The sequence below is a fragment of the Ictalurus furcatus genome, chromosome 29, assembly GCF_023375685.1.
Source record: "Ictalurus furcatus strain D&B chromosome 29, Billie_1.0, whole genome shotgun sequence".
NCBI lineage: Eukaryota > Metazoa > Chordata > Actinopteri > Siluriformes > Ictaluridae > Ictalurus > Ictalurus furcatus.
The window spans coordinates 13,105,115-13,119,547 of NC_071283.1; the positions used below are offsets into that span (position 1 = coordinate 13,105,115).

Consider the following 14,433-nt stretch of genomic DNA (forward strand, 5'->3'; position numbering starts at 1 on the left):
CAGACTTTCATCTTTGATGATATTTACATGCAAATCAGTTGAAAGCTGTAGGAATTACAGCACTTTTTTTGTTAAGACGCTTTCAATAATTCACAAAAAGTTTTTTCATGCTTAGTGGCTCCCTGCTCGTTTGAAACTGCCCCTTCTCACTGATAATGTTGTGGCTTTTTGTCTGTAGCCATGATTAAAAGGCTCTTTCATTTTAGCTAGTCTGCTGCCACCGTCAGGTGAAAGAAAAAATTGCAACAATTTGGCCAATTGGCCACCTAAGAGAAAAGCCATGGGACACCCCTGCACTAAAATGAAGATAATGGGCTTTAGTGTCTAATAAAGATAAGGGGGTTTAGTGTCTAATGAAGATAATGGTATTGAGTGTACTAATAAAAAAAGAATTAATGGTGAGCCTACCCCCGATTCTCAACAAGGTTGTTCGATTGGAGGCTACTTAATCAAATCGTATCGTATAGAAGCACTTCAGTGGTATCATCAAATATTGAATCATTACTTTAAGTCTGAGGTTTATACCCCTAGTGGTCAAGGGCAATATTTCACATAATGTATGAAAACATTGCTCATGCCCATGTGCATTAGCTGCAGAATTATTTCCATCATGGCTTTTTTTTTTTTTTTAAATTAGTGATTACTGGCACAACATTTTCTGAACCTCTATGTTTTAGCAATAACATTCATATTAATATTCATATTTATTGATAATATTACATTAACATCCATCTTTTAGCATTTCACGGAATAATATATAAAAAGGAATTTCTGCATTATGCATTGTTTAACCTTTCAGACTACAAGCATTTAGAGGTTGTACGTTGTTGTTGTTGTTTACTTTCTTGTAAAAGATGTTTCCATCTGGCTGCACCCTCCATGCTACTGTGGTGTTCATCAACATGCCGTTTTCCTGCAGTTTCAGCTTGAGCTGAAGAACAGAACGAGTATTCGGTATTTTAATACTGAATAATAAAATTCTGTCCAATATTATTACTACTCCAAAGTTCGACTAACAAAACATCCAGAGATAATCCTGGGTCAATAGGTAATAGAAAGCTAGGTGAAATCACATATACTGGTGCTTGAAAGTATGTAAACCCTTTAGAATTTTCTACATTTCTGCAAAAGTATGACCTAAAACATCTTCAGATTTTCACACAAGTCCTAAAAGTAGACAGAGACAGCCTAATTAAAGAAATTATATCTGTGAGTGGTAAAAGTATGTGAACCTTTGCTTTCAGTATCTGGTGTGACCCCCGTGTGCAGCAATAACTGCAACTAAATGTTTCTGGAAACTGTTGATCAGTCCTGCACGTTGGCTTGGAAGAATTTTAGCCCGTTCCTCAGCACAGAACAGCTTCAACTCTGGGATGTTGAGGGGTTTCCTCACATGACCTGCTTGCTTCAGGTCCTTCCACAGCATTTCTAGTGGATTAAGGTCAGGACTTTGACTTGACCATTCCAAAACATTAACTTCATTCTTAACAATGGTCTTGAATTTCCTCCATTTGTACACAATCTGTCTGACTGTGGATTAGTGGAGTACAAACTCTTTAGAGATGGGTTTGTAACCTTTTCCAACCTGATGAGCATCAACAACTCTTTTTCTTTTAGACTTCCACAAACACGTGTTGTGAAGGTCAGACTTCCACTGATCCCTGTTCTTTAAATAAAACACAGTGCTCACTCACACCTGATTGTCATCCCATTAATTGGAAATACCTGACTCTAATTTCACCTTCAAATTAACTGCTAATCCTAGACGTTCACATACTTTTGCTACTCACAGATATGTAATATTGGATCAGTTTCCTCAATAAATAATTAAATATAATATTTTTTGTCTCATTTGTTTTGTTGGGATCTCTTTATCTACTTTTAGGACTTGTATGAAAATCTAATACAGTTTTAGATCACATTTATGCAGATATATAGAAAATTCTAAAGGGTTCACAAACCTTCAAGCTCCACTGTACATGTTTGAATCACATATAACATGCTGCAGTGTATAAACCTTCAAAACACAAGTTTTTTAAAAAGAGCAATTATGTAGCCTACCATCTCTAAAATAGATGACTGTACAGTAGAGTCAAGCACATTCTGAGTTAACTTCACTTGTAGTTTCACTATTTGTTTCCTTACTTGATCTGTGGCAGACAAAACACACATCATTCAGAATTTTCCACACATGCTGCAAGATCAGATTTTAACTCTGGTCACAATGCAGCATAAAACAATGTTCCATTAAAACATTCATGTAAAGTAAGTTAAGCAACAGAGTTGCTTAACAGTCCCAACAGACAAGGAGATAATTGAAGCTAGCACGATAGGTGTGGTTAAAAAAAAAACAACAACAACAACACAATATTAAAATGCATCGTTGTTTTGGGGGGTTTTTTGATCATACAAAGCTAGTGATAACTGACTTCACAGCACTATTAAGTTCATTCATTCAGTCTTCAGTAAGCACTTTATCCTGGTCAAGGTGTTCCTGGGATAGCCAAAAAGCATGATATTTTTTATGCACAAATGGACAAATTGGTAGTACCCAAGAAAACAAAACACTCACAGGCAGAACAAGTGAAATAGTATTCGTTGGTGCATTGCTCATCGCTCAGCAGTCCAGCTGTCGCAGTCGCACAGTTCTCCCACGTATTCAAATTATCTGGTTGTCCACTTAACCATGGGAGGTATGATGGATTGGACCTGTCTGACCACTCCCAAGTGTTCCTGGTCAGACCAACCCAACCACTATTAATATTTAAGGGTGGTAAGAGCTGTCCTAACAGGCTGACATCTGACTCAGTCATCACAGTGGCTAAATCTGTGTGATGTTGTTGGCAGTATGCCTGAGAATCAAGCCAGGTTATTCGAGGTAAAAGGTAGGCAACAAACCTGTCAGCATAACTGTTGTTAGCTGTGGAATGAGTAATTAAAAAAAAGGTCAGTAATGCATATAGCAGCCTTGTAGAAACACACAACACTGATAAGGTATTTGGTCAGTAACATTTTCCGTACACCACCACAATGGATTTCAAATGAAGCAATCGAGATGTTATTGAAGTGTAGATTTCAGCTTCAATTCAAAGGGTTTCACAAAAACATTGCATAAACCGTTTAGGAATTACAGCCATTTTATCATTTTTTACAGAGTCCCTCTATTTGCACATGCTCAAAAGTAATTGGCCAATTGACTGATAGGCAGTTTCATGGCCAGGTGTGTCCTGTTTCTTCATTATTTCATGACAAATTATTTCATGACAAATTAAAGAGATAAAAGGTCTGGGGTTGATTCCACTCTCAATATGTGGATCAAAGAGGTGTCGATGCAAATAAAGGAGTCCATCATTAGGCTGAAAAAGCAAAACAGGCCTATTAGAAAGAGAGAAGAAACTTTAGGAGTGGCCAAATCGACAATTTCTCCGATTTGGTAAAAAAGAAGGAATGCACTGGCAAGCTCATCAACACCAAAAGGCCTGGAAGGCCACAGAAGATGACTAAAGTGGATGATTGCAGAACTCTTTCCTTGAAGAAAGAAGAAAACCCCCTTCACAACATCTAGCCAAGTCAAGAACACTCTCAAGGAGGTACAGTGGTGCTTGAAGCCCCATTAAACAAATGAGACAAAAATATTGTACTTGGTCATTTATTTATTGAGTGTGTCGGGATGGAAAAGGTTACAAAGCCATTTCTAAAGAGTTTGGACTCCACCAATCCACAGTCAGACAGACTGTTTACAAATGGAGGAAATTCAAGACCATTGTTACCCTCCCCAGGAGTGGTTGACCAACAACGATCACTCCAAGAGAAAGGCGTGTAATAGTCCACGATGTAAGCCACTTTAGTTGCTTCTAAGTAACTAAAGGCCTCTCTCACACTGGCTAATGTTAATGTTCATGAGTCCACCATCAGGAGAACATTGCACAACAATTGTGTTGGTAGGGTTGCAAGGAGAAAACCACTACACTCCAAAAAGAACATTGCTGCTATTGAAGGCTATTGAAAAAAATGTTTTGTGTGTGGATGAGAGCAAAATAGAACATTTTGGTTTAAATGAAAAGTGTTATGTTTGTTGAAAGCAAAGGAAAGGAAAGTACTCCATTCCAGCATAAGAACCTTATACTATCTGTGAAACATGATGGTGGCAGTATCACGGTTTGGGCCTATTTTGCTGCATCTGGTCCTGGATGGCTTGTCATCATTGATGGAACAATGAATTCTGAATTATCAGCCAATTCTAAAGGAAAATGTCAGGACATCTGTCCATGAACTGAATCTCAAGAGAAAGTAGGTCATGTAGCAAGACAACGACCCTAAGCACACAAGTCATTCTACCAAAGAATGGTTAAAGAAGAATAAAGTTAATGTTTTGGAATGGCCAAGTCAAAGTCCTGACCTTAATTCAATAGAAATGTTGTGACCTCTTGAATTAAACCCCTTGAAATAAAGCTGAAAGCCTACGCTTGCTTAATTTCAAATCCACTGTGGTGGTGTACAGAGGCAAAATTACAAAAAGTGTGGCACTGTCCAAATACTTATGGACACAACTGTATATACATACATAAAGCCTCATAATTTTTAGTCCAAAACAGCTAGTAATAGTGAACCTACAATAGTTCAACTACAATATAATTTATTATTATTATTTAATGTAACATTTAATCACAGCTTTACAGTAAATAATCCTGACATTGCACAACCATAAGCTACGATTGTGGTAACCACAAACCTACAAGATACAAACTGGGATCAAAATGAGCAACTTATTATAAGCTAGTTAGAATGCAATGTAAGCGTTCACACAGAAGAATCAGTGACAGGTGAACCGTATTATTAAGAAAGAAATATAAGGAAAATATTGTCTTTTAAAAAAGTTATTCGCATCACTACCATGCTGTGGCTGATGCCAGGTCCTTTTGTGCCAAATATACTGTAGTTGGATCATTAACAATGACAATGCATGCTTACCTGGAATATTCTACAATTTGTAAAGCAAAATAATTTTCTTTTAATTAAACATTTTTGCGAGTTGACTGTACACGGTGAACAAATAACCAACTTGCACAGCACAAACCTGATCTGTGTGAAGAGACTTTGTAAGACCATTCTTTGACAAGCAAAAGGGAAATTGTGCTTCCCCAGAAAGTAGCATATTGACTCACCATCATAACATATAAAGGGTCCAACGAAATCGCAGGGGTAACTCCACCAGTATCCAGCTGCAAACATCGACACACACACATCTGCTCCATATGCATTATCAGGCTGACCTGAACGCCATATGCTTAGATTTGTGTTCTTCAATGGCAGGTGATTATAGGACCAATACCAGTTGTCCAGCTCAATGTACAGACCTATCCAGGCAGGCCCTATCACACTCTTCTTATTCATTTCTTCAATTAGCTTCGCTTGGTCATCTGCGTTTGTAATTGTGAACAGATCAATGTAGTTTTCCCGGCAGTAATTCTGCGCCGCCGGCCAGGTCACTTGTTCCATGATGAGAAGAGGGGCAGTTAGCTTGATGGACAGCGCAACTGGAGCAAAACCTGTTGGTAATGTTGGTAATATTATAACTAATAAAACACATAGTAGATCTACTGTTGTAAATACAATAGCTTGCGTACGTATTCAGCTACTTTGATTTTTCCACATTTCATAGTGTAAATGGACATTTTGTAAATGGACTGAACTGATATTATACCAAAATAGCCCATAATATTGAAGTGGAGGGGAAATCACAGTAGTTTGCAATATTAGTTAGTTAACAAATGTAACATTTACAAATTTAAAGGTAGTGCTGGCATAATTAATGAGTCCTGTTGCTGTAAAACTGCTAAATTAGTTCCAGTACAACCAGCTGGCATCAGAAGTCACATCATTTGTTGAATGGAGTTCACCTGTGTGCAATTAATGAGTCATATTATCTCAATATAAATATACCTGTTACAGTAAATACATTGGAACTACCCTGGAGTTTGTAAAAGAACATACTTATAGTTTATCATGCAGCATCATGAAGCTCAGGGTTTGATTACTTTGAGCATCACTAATCAAAGAAGCATTAATTGAACCCATGATTGGAAATATATTATATGTAATATGTAATATATTATTTTATAATATATAATTGTTGCACTTTCTGGGCAATACCAACCATAAGTCCATCTCCTACTTGTGGTCATTCAGCCCAGGGGTCCGACCAGATCCCCCTTTCTGACTCAGATGTCACACTTTTCCTGTATTTAGATTATGAATTATCCTTGTTTATCTCTGTCTACCCGTTTATGGACCCACGCTCCGGACTCCGACAATGTTTCTTGTCACACGCACACATTTGCAGTCTGCCTCACCTCAGCTCACCTTACAGAACTATTTCTTGAAAAATGACTATTATTAAAATAAACCCTACAACGTACCAATATGTTTCAATTAAAAATATTTAGATACGAATATAAACACATTTTCATTAGGTGTACCAATAATTCTTCAAGATTACAGACATGCAGGTTCTTTTGATAAAATGCTACAAACCACACATATTTTAATGTAGTTTTTAAAAGCCAGGTGCACACATTTTTAAGATTAACTAGATCAATTATTGATTATTTATAGATCTTTTTTCACTGCTGTCTAGGCAAAAAGAAACGTAAAATCATGTCTCAATCAAAATGATTCATCTCAACAAAAATATTCTAAATAATTTCTCACCAATCAGACAAAGGAGACTTAAAAGGTTTAGCTCCATGATGAACAAGTAGCTGTGGAGATATACATGACACACAAAAAAAAAACAAAAAAAAAACCACAAACAACAATTATTCAGAATACACCAATTCAACCAAATGAGTCAAACTCAAGAATTTAATAATCTTTTCACTGCTAATGCTGTAATATATACAAGTTGTTGTTGTTGTTTTTAAATACAGTATTCAACATGAAACATACCTGTAATTTGAAGATGTGAAGGTTAAATGTAAAGAATCAGGATCTGTATAATCCAGAACCTCTCTTTCAGCATCGGACTTATCTAATAGCTGAACTTGCCACCAAGCCCTTATTTTTCCAAACCTCTCATGCAAAATAAACCTAAATTTCCATCACAAACACTGATTTCCATCTCTACTTTCTCTTTTAAATAAACAGCCAAACAAAGCACTAATCTGAGCAGAAAAAGGAAATCAGATTTTCCAGAGTATTGTACATTTTGCGTCATATCAGTAAGAACATAACAAGATGTTGTTTTATCACAAACTTCATCGAAAACCTCATTAGTGGCACAAATTACTAGAATGATTATTTAACTTGAATTTTCTTAACTAATGAAAAGTCCTCTCCAGAGATGGATTAAGGCAAGGGTTCCCAAACTTTTCCAGGGCAGGGCCCCCCAAATGGAATTAACCGAGGCCCCCCTTTTGCAAGATGTCTTTAAAACATATTTAAAATACAGACTTCTGAATATATACCCCTTTTTTTTATTAATAATTACATCTTACATCTTTACATTATATTATATTAGTAATTGATTGTGTGTGTGTGTGTGGTTGTCTGAGAGTGAGAATTTATTTTACACACCAAATTGTTGAGGCCCCCCGGGTGCCCCCTGGTGGCTCCCACTTTGAAAACCACTGGATTAAGGCATAAACAATGTCGTGTGCGGATTAAAGTTGATTAAACTTGCTTACAATATTTTTTTTAGTGACACGCAGGTACACATACCTAGCCCAAAAGTATTTGAGTGACATTTTGGTTTATGATCTAACTAAGAAAGGGGTGCTGGGATGCAGTCAAGAATGAATTTATGGGAATCTTTGTGAAATCCCTTTAAGTACTGGATGTGATTGATTTTTTAACATTTTTTAAAAATTATTTTTTTTTTTTTTTACATATGTTGTTTACACAATCGATTTCTTTTTTTCATTTCTGTGCCCAAATGAAGAGAAATCCATTCAAATCTCACACAACTCTACATAGCAAAGTGTTTTGTGGTTTTTTGTGGGGTTTTTTCATTTTGAACTGCATGTTGCATGTTTACAGCTGTGTTATAATTGTTTTTTGCGAAAACACATCACTGTCAATGGCCACCTCGGTCTGTTGATTTGAACATTATTGTTCCTAGCAATATAACGAAGCTTAAAAGTTCCCTACTAGTGTTCAAACTTGTCTCCAAGCTAATTACCTACTCACAAGAATCAGCCTATATTCCAATCATACATTTATACAATATATAAGAATATAAATTTGTATATATTGCCTAGTGTTTTGTAACTAGTGCTGTGCAAAAAAAATAAATAAATAAATACCACCAAAGTAGAAAAAATATTGTGTTACAACAGCCTCCACATATATTTATTCTTAAAATGGATGGTGCTTTTGCACACAGATCTCTGTTTTGGAGCATGGCTCATTTAGTAGGTGAACCATGGGAGTCCAAATTTGCAAGGATTTTGGAATATTTGATGTAAAGTCCTCACGTGAGGTGCACACCTCATTTAGCAGCTGGTGCAAGTGAGCTGAAATTTGCAAGCATTCTAATGAGCAGATTTGTATTTCATAATTTGACAATGAAAACTATCGGTGACGTTAAACCCACCATGGTTACCCAGACACTGTCACGATCTCCCCTGCAGATGGTGCTGCAGTGCACGGAGAGCCGGAGGGCGTGCGCATGCACGCGAGGTGAGTGTGCATGGACGATGGTGACTGTGTTTAGAACGGACACGTGCGCTTGTGTGATTTCTGTTCTGTTTCCTTCTTGTTTAGTCATTGGTTGGTTTTCGAGGGTGTGTGTAATTGTTTCAGCTGTTTACGTTCAGGTTTGATTATGTGTGTTACTTAAGCCCCTCGTGTTGCTGCGCACTTCGCGCAGTATTAAATGTATAGAAGCTAAGTATATGTGGCCTACCTGGATGCTAGCGGTCATGTTTTCGTGCCATGTGTTTGTTCCATGCTTTGAACCTAGTCTCATGTTTAGTACCTCGATTATAGCTTTTCCAGTTTAGACCACGATCCCTGTTAGTTAAGTTCTGGTTGTAAATAAAGACATTCATCTGCAATTGCTTCCGCATCGAGTCTCGTTTCATAACAGACGCAGTTGAATCAGCCATCTTGTTTGTGTAGAATAATTTATTTACCTCCCAGAGGTAAAAACAACGCCTCTTATCATATCAAAAATGTATTGGGCAAATGAGTGGACAAGCAAAAAAATTTATGAATGTCAGTTAAAGAAACAAATATTACCATTTATTCTTACGGATGGTGCTATCGCGTGTCGTCTGGCATAGGCGCCATTCGGTGAAGCCAAAATTTGCAAGCAGATTTGGGTTTCAGACTGAAACAACAACTAGAGAAGAAGTGCTATAGGAACTACCCTACTCAATCCCCAAACATTTAACCATTTGAAATGTGTGCATTCTTATGAATTTGCAGTTGTGAGCTCTCAGAATCTAAAACAGTAACAGTGGTCCTGTGGATCAAGTTGAGCTGCTTGGAAAAATCTTAGAAGATCTTGGAAGGTAATACATAAAAAAAAACGTCTGATGACCTGTGGATTTTCATGAGCACCAGTGGATTACATTGAAAAATAGAAAATAGGCAAGATCTCTTCAAGAGAGCTGGCACTCTCTGTCCATGAATTGTCCATACACTGTCCACGCACTGAGCATGCAGGCAAACAACGAATGGGAATGCTGCGCTCCTGCACCTCCGCCACTCTCAAAGCACTTCTCTTTAAGCTGTAGTGTAGGTAGTTTGCTGTGGAGCTAATAAGCAGTTGTTTCAGAGTTTTGTGCATCTTTGATTCCAAAGTGAGTTTACTTTATTGTATGCAAATGTTGTGAATTTAACATGCTATGACTTTGTTCTTATTATTCGATAACCTGTAGCCACAGTAGACTATTTGTTAAGTAAGTACAGTATAAAGCTGTCATTGTGATAGAACTTAAATTCCCTTTGAATCTCCACATCTAATTTAATTTGCTTCATTCATTCAGTTATGTTTCCCATTGCACCTTTATGTTAACCAATCACACTGTGTAAGGAATTTACTGTATCGTAATTTCTATCCTTTGTAAATTACAACCCCAATTCCGAAAAAGTTGGGGCAGTATGGAAAATGCAAAAAAAACAAACAAAAGGAGTCATTTGAAAATTCAATTCACCCTGTACTATACTGAAAAGACATTATTAACACATTATTTGATGTTTTACTTTGTGAATTGAATTTATTTTTGGAAATATACACTCATTTCAAATCTGATGACTGCAATACAGTCATTACCACTGTGTAACATCACTTTTTCTTTTAAACACTTATTAAGTGTTTGGACGCTGAGTGAAGACACCAGTTGGTTAAGTTTAACAAGTGGAATTTCCCCCCATTCATCCATTATGCATTTCTTCAGCTGAGCAATTTTACATCGCCTTCGTTGCCTTATTTTGCGCTTCATAATGCGCCACACATTCTCAATCACAGCTCAGGAATGTAGGCAGGACATAATAGCACCCACACTCTCTGTTTATGCAACCATGCACTTGTAATCCGGCAAAGAATATGGTTTGTTATTGTCCTGCTCTGGATGGCAGCATATGTTGCTCCAAAATTTGTACATATCTTTCTGCATTAATGTTGCCCTCACAGATGTGCAAGTTACCCATGCCATGTGCACTGACACACCCCCATACCATGGGCACTGACACACCCCCATACCATGACCGACGCTGGCTTTTGGACCTGACGCTGATAACAGCTTGGATGGTCCTTTTCCTCTTTGGCCCGGAGAACACGACGGCTGTTTTGTCCAAAAACTATTTGAAACGTTGACTCATCGGACCACAAAAGACGATTCCACTGTGCTACTGTCCATCTCAGATGAGACCGAGTCCAGAGAAGTCGGCGGCGCATCTGGACAGTGTTGATGTATGTCTTCTGCTTTGCATAGTAAAGCCTTAACTTGCAGCTGCGAATGGTGTTGACTGAAAAAGGTTTGCCAAAGTATTCCCGAGCCCATGTCAGGATATCCATTACAGACTCATGACGGTTTTTAAGACAGTGACGTCTGAGGGATCAGAGATCACGTGCATTCAGAAGTGGTTTTCGGCCTTGACCTTTACACACCGAGATTTGACCGGATTCCTTGAATCTATTAATTATATTGTGCACTGTAGAAGGTGAAATGCCCAAAATCCTACTGATTTGTCTTTGGGGAATGTTGTTCTCAAAGTGTTGGTTAATTCACTGACACCTCTGTTGGCAGATTGGCGAGCCTTGACCCATCCTTGCTCTTGAAGGAGCAGGCCTTTTGTGGTGGCTCCTTATATACTATGATTAGACGATCGCCTCACCTGTTTCACATCACCTTCTTATTTCAATTCGTCACATCGCTATTAGTCCCAAATTGCCCCTGTCCCAACTTTTTTGGAATGTGTTGCATGCATCAATTTCAAAATGTATCTTCAAAAAAATTATGCAGTTGATTAGGTAAAACATCAAATACCTTGTCTTTATACGTTTTTTTGTTTGTTTGTTTAAATTCAAGTCAAAGTACATTTACAAATCACTCCTCTTTGTTTTTATTAGCATTTTCCACACTGTCTCAACTTTTTCGGAATTGGGGTTGTACACTGCACATAAATATTAAACTTTTAACCTTAATCTTGTCTCTGTGTCCTGACCAACACCCTATGGCAACTATCCCATATATCTGAACCAGTTTTAAATAACTTCTCTCTACATAAATACTTCTCTATACATTTCAGAGAATAGATATTATCATGAAGCAGCTATACAGAAATCTGGCTGTAGATTTAAAGCAAGCCAGAGGTGACAGTATAACATGTCAGAGAAGTTTTTGGACATTTGGACATTTAGCTGTAATTCTCTACATGTCCACATGGTGTCACTAATTCCTGCTGTTTCAAAAACGTTGCTCTACACATGGGTCAAAGCTTCCGTACTGTAAATGTGTACACATTATAAATGACGCCCCAGAGATTTATCTTTTTCTTTATTTATTTATTTTTTATTTTATTTTCCTGCATTTGTATATTTTCTGTTTGTTTTTCTGTTTTATTGTATAATGTTCTGTGTCATTTCATTGTTCATTGTATAATGTTCATTGTATAATGGACATTGCTCAAATTTGTCTTCTGGTTGCCGGTTGAGGCAGAGCTCCAGACTCAAGCTTTAGAGGCGTATTTCCTCAGTCATTGATCGATTCATTTGTGCTGTGATAATAAATCCAGGTTTACGCCATCTCATTCTGATCTCGTTCAGTTTGCAAATATGTTTGCAAATAAATAAGATTTGCAGGTATTAAAATTGTGCGAGAATGGATTCACCACTTGAAGACAAAAGAACACCATATATTTGAGATACCTTAATAAAATATAAAGATTTGAACAGAAGAAACCTGCTGTTGACATAGGCCCTGTTCACACCTGGTATTAACATCTGTTTCGATTGATCCGATCACAAGTGACGAGCCAAGACGCATAGTCTTTCACAACTGACATTATGAATGTGTCTCCTGTGTGACCACTTGAATTCAGATTTCATGCATCCTTTCCACTGGAGGAAAGATGTCACACACACTTATTATGGCAGCCTTCCACTGCATTTGATGTACTAACGCATTAACACGCCTTTGCCTTTACATCACAAATATAATGTGACAATAAACCAAAAGTTTCCTGAATGTATTGTGGAGTAATTTGAATAATCAGGCAAGCAAAGAAAGTGTTTAATTCATTGATATTGCTACCCAAGTTGTTCCATATTCACATTATGTTGTTTAAAGGGCATAATGTACATTTGTACGGCCCAGTGTGTTGAGGAAAATGTTTGATGTGAGGTCAAGAAGACAGATAATGTGTAGGTGACATTTACAGTCCACCGATGGCATTACTGAAACTTTATGGTCGCAATCCTTCCTTGTACTGCTGTCATCATACGAACACTACATGACGCTAGGTCTATATAATGGCATTCAACACTACTTTAATGAGTGAAGCACTTGGAGCTCTGTTGTGGCTATATGTTCCAGGACCTTTCGCTTCCTGTCCGCTAACTCGATCATCTTTCCCTTAGTGTTCCCGTACCTCAGTTTTAGCAAATTAAGCACTGCTGGAGGCATTGGTCATTTTTATTGAGAAGTCTCCTAAACACAACTATCTTCGAAATAAGTAAACCAGATTTTCACTTTCACCTCTTTTTTTGTTCCCGAGAGTTGAGGCGTCATGATGGAAAATTACATTTCCATTTGTTTCTATGCGCTTTGGTTTTGTTCAAATTAGAGAAAGCGTAGATGAAAATCAGTTTGGGTCACCTGTGTGGTAATTCTGACCATTCCATCACCTATACAAGGTGCAAGACTGGTTTGAATAAGAGATTTGGTATTATAATGGCTCAGTAGTAATCTTCGCATTACAAGTAACTCCAGTGTTTGTGTGCTTTTTACTTGTACAATGAAAGGCCTTTTTCAACATATAAGTCAATTTTTTAAATAAACTGCCATTTTAATCTAAAATAAAATATACAGCTAATTACTGTAATCAAATAATTAAACCCTTGAATTACCACTACATTATTCGGTATTGCAAGCATCATTTGAAGAAAAAATCAATCAATATATAAATAAAAGAAATTGAGTGTATTTAAAAAAAAAAAAAAAAAGGTTTTATATGCTGCTTGTGTTTGCTTGTGGTGTTTTTGACCTTGTTTGCCTGTGGTGTTGACAGCGTATATTGCCTTAGTTTAGCTATCTTTTTTCATTAATTTGCCATGCAAAGCTTGTAAGCACTTTGTTGTAGCTTGGGCTAGACTGCTTCTTTCTCTACCTGTTGTTGTTTTAACTGTGAAAAAAATTTTTTCCTGAATTTGTTTTCTTTTATAGTCCAACCTATTTACTGTTTGTTGCTTTTTTTTTTTAAAGGCTTTTCACATTTGCATTATTTAAACCAGCTAATTGTTTACCGGGCAAAGGTCTGTCTGGGCATACAAGTCTGAATGCTACAGTGAGGGAAAAAAGTATTTGATCCCCTGCTGATTTTGTATGTTTACCCACTGACAAAGAAATGATCAGTCTATAACTTTAATGGTAGATTTATTTGAACAGTAAGAGACAGAATAACAACAAAAAAATCCAGAAAAACGCACATCAAAAATGTTATAAATTGATTTGCATTTTAATGAGGGAAATAAGTATTTGACCCCTCTGCAAAACATGACTTAGTACTTGGTTTAAAAACCCTTGTTGGCAATCACAGAGGTCAGACGTTTCTTGTAGTTGGCCACCAGGTTTGCACACATCTCAGGAGGGATTTTGTCCCACTCCTCTTTGCAGATCTTCTCCAAATCATTAAGGTTTCGAGGCTGACGTTTGGCAACTCGAACCTTCAGCTCTCTCCACAGATTTTCTATGGGATTAAGGTCTG

The 14,433-nt window shown here is 37.1% G+C and overlaps 1 protein-coding gene across 2 annotated transcripts; it reads right to left on the reverse strand.

Moving 5' to 3' along the window:
• Positions 1-637: 637 nt before the first annotated feature.
• On the reverse strand, positions 638-7,392 carry LOC128604509 (macrophage mannose receptor 1-like). Of its 2 annotated transcripts, XM_053619681.1 has the most exons (6): positions 6,949-7,392; positions 6,712-6,761; positions 5,166-5,549; positions 2,573-2,920; positions 2,062-2,150; positions 638-931 (listed from the first exon to the last, which is right to left on the reverse strand). In XM_053619681.1, exons 2-6 carry the CDS (start codon positions 6,746-6,748, stop codon positions 788-790), a joined length of 1,002 nt encoding a protein of 333 aa, XP_053475656.1. In that variant the 5' UTR covers positions 6,749-6,761; positions 6,949-7,392; the 3' UTR covers positions 638-787. The 2 variants fall into 2 exon arrangements, with proteins under 2 accessions (XP_053475656.1, XP_053475655.1); XM_053619680.1 differs by having other exon boundaries at positions 6,712-7,392.
• Positions 7,393-14,433: the final 7,041 nt, after the last annotated feature.

Bases quoted from the DNA above. Each gene is read 5' to 3' on its own strand.
- LOC128604509 (XM_053619681.1), bottom strand. From the start codon at position 6,748: ATGGAGCTAAACCTTTTAAGTCTCCTTTGTCTGATTG. The intron at 2,921-5,165 runs GTGAGTCAATAT...CTCATTCCACAG, and splicing joins ACCCTTTATATGTTATGATG to CTAACAACAGTTATGCTGAC. The intron at 932-2,061 runs GTAGGCTACATA...TCTGTTCTTCAG, and splicing joins AGTCATCTATTTTAGAGATG to CTCAAGCTGAAACTGCAGGA.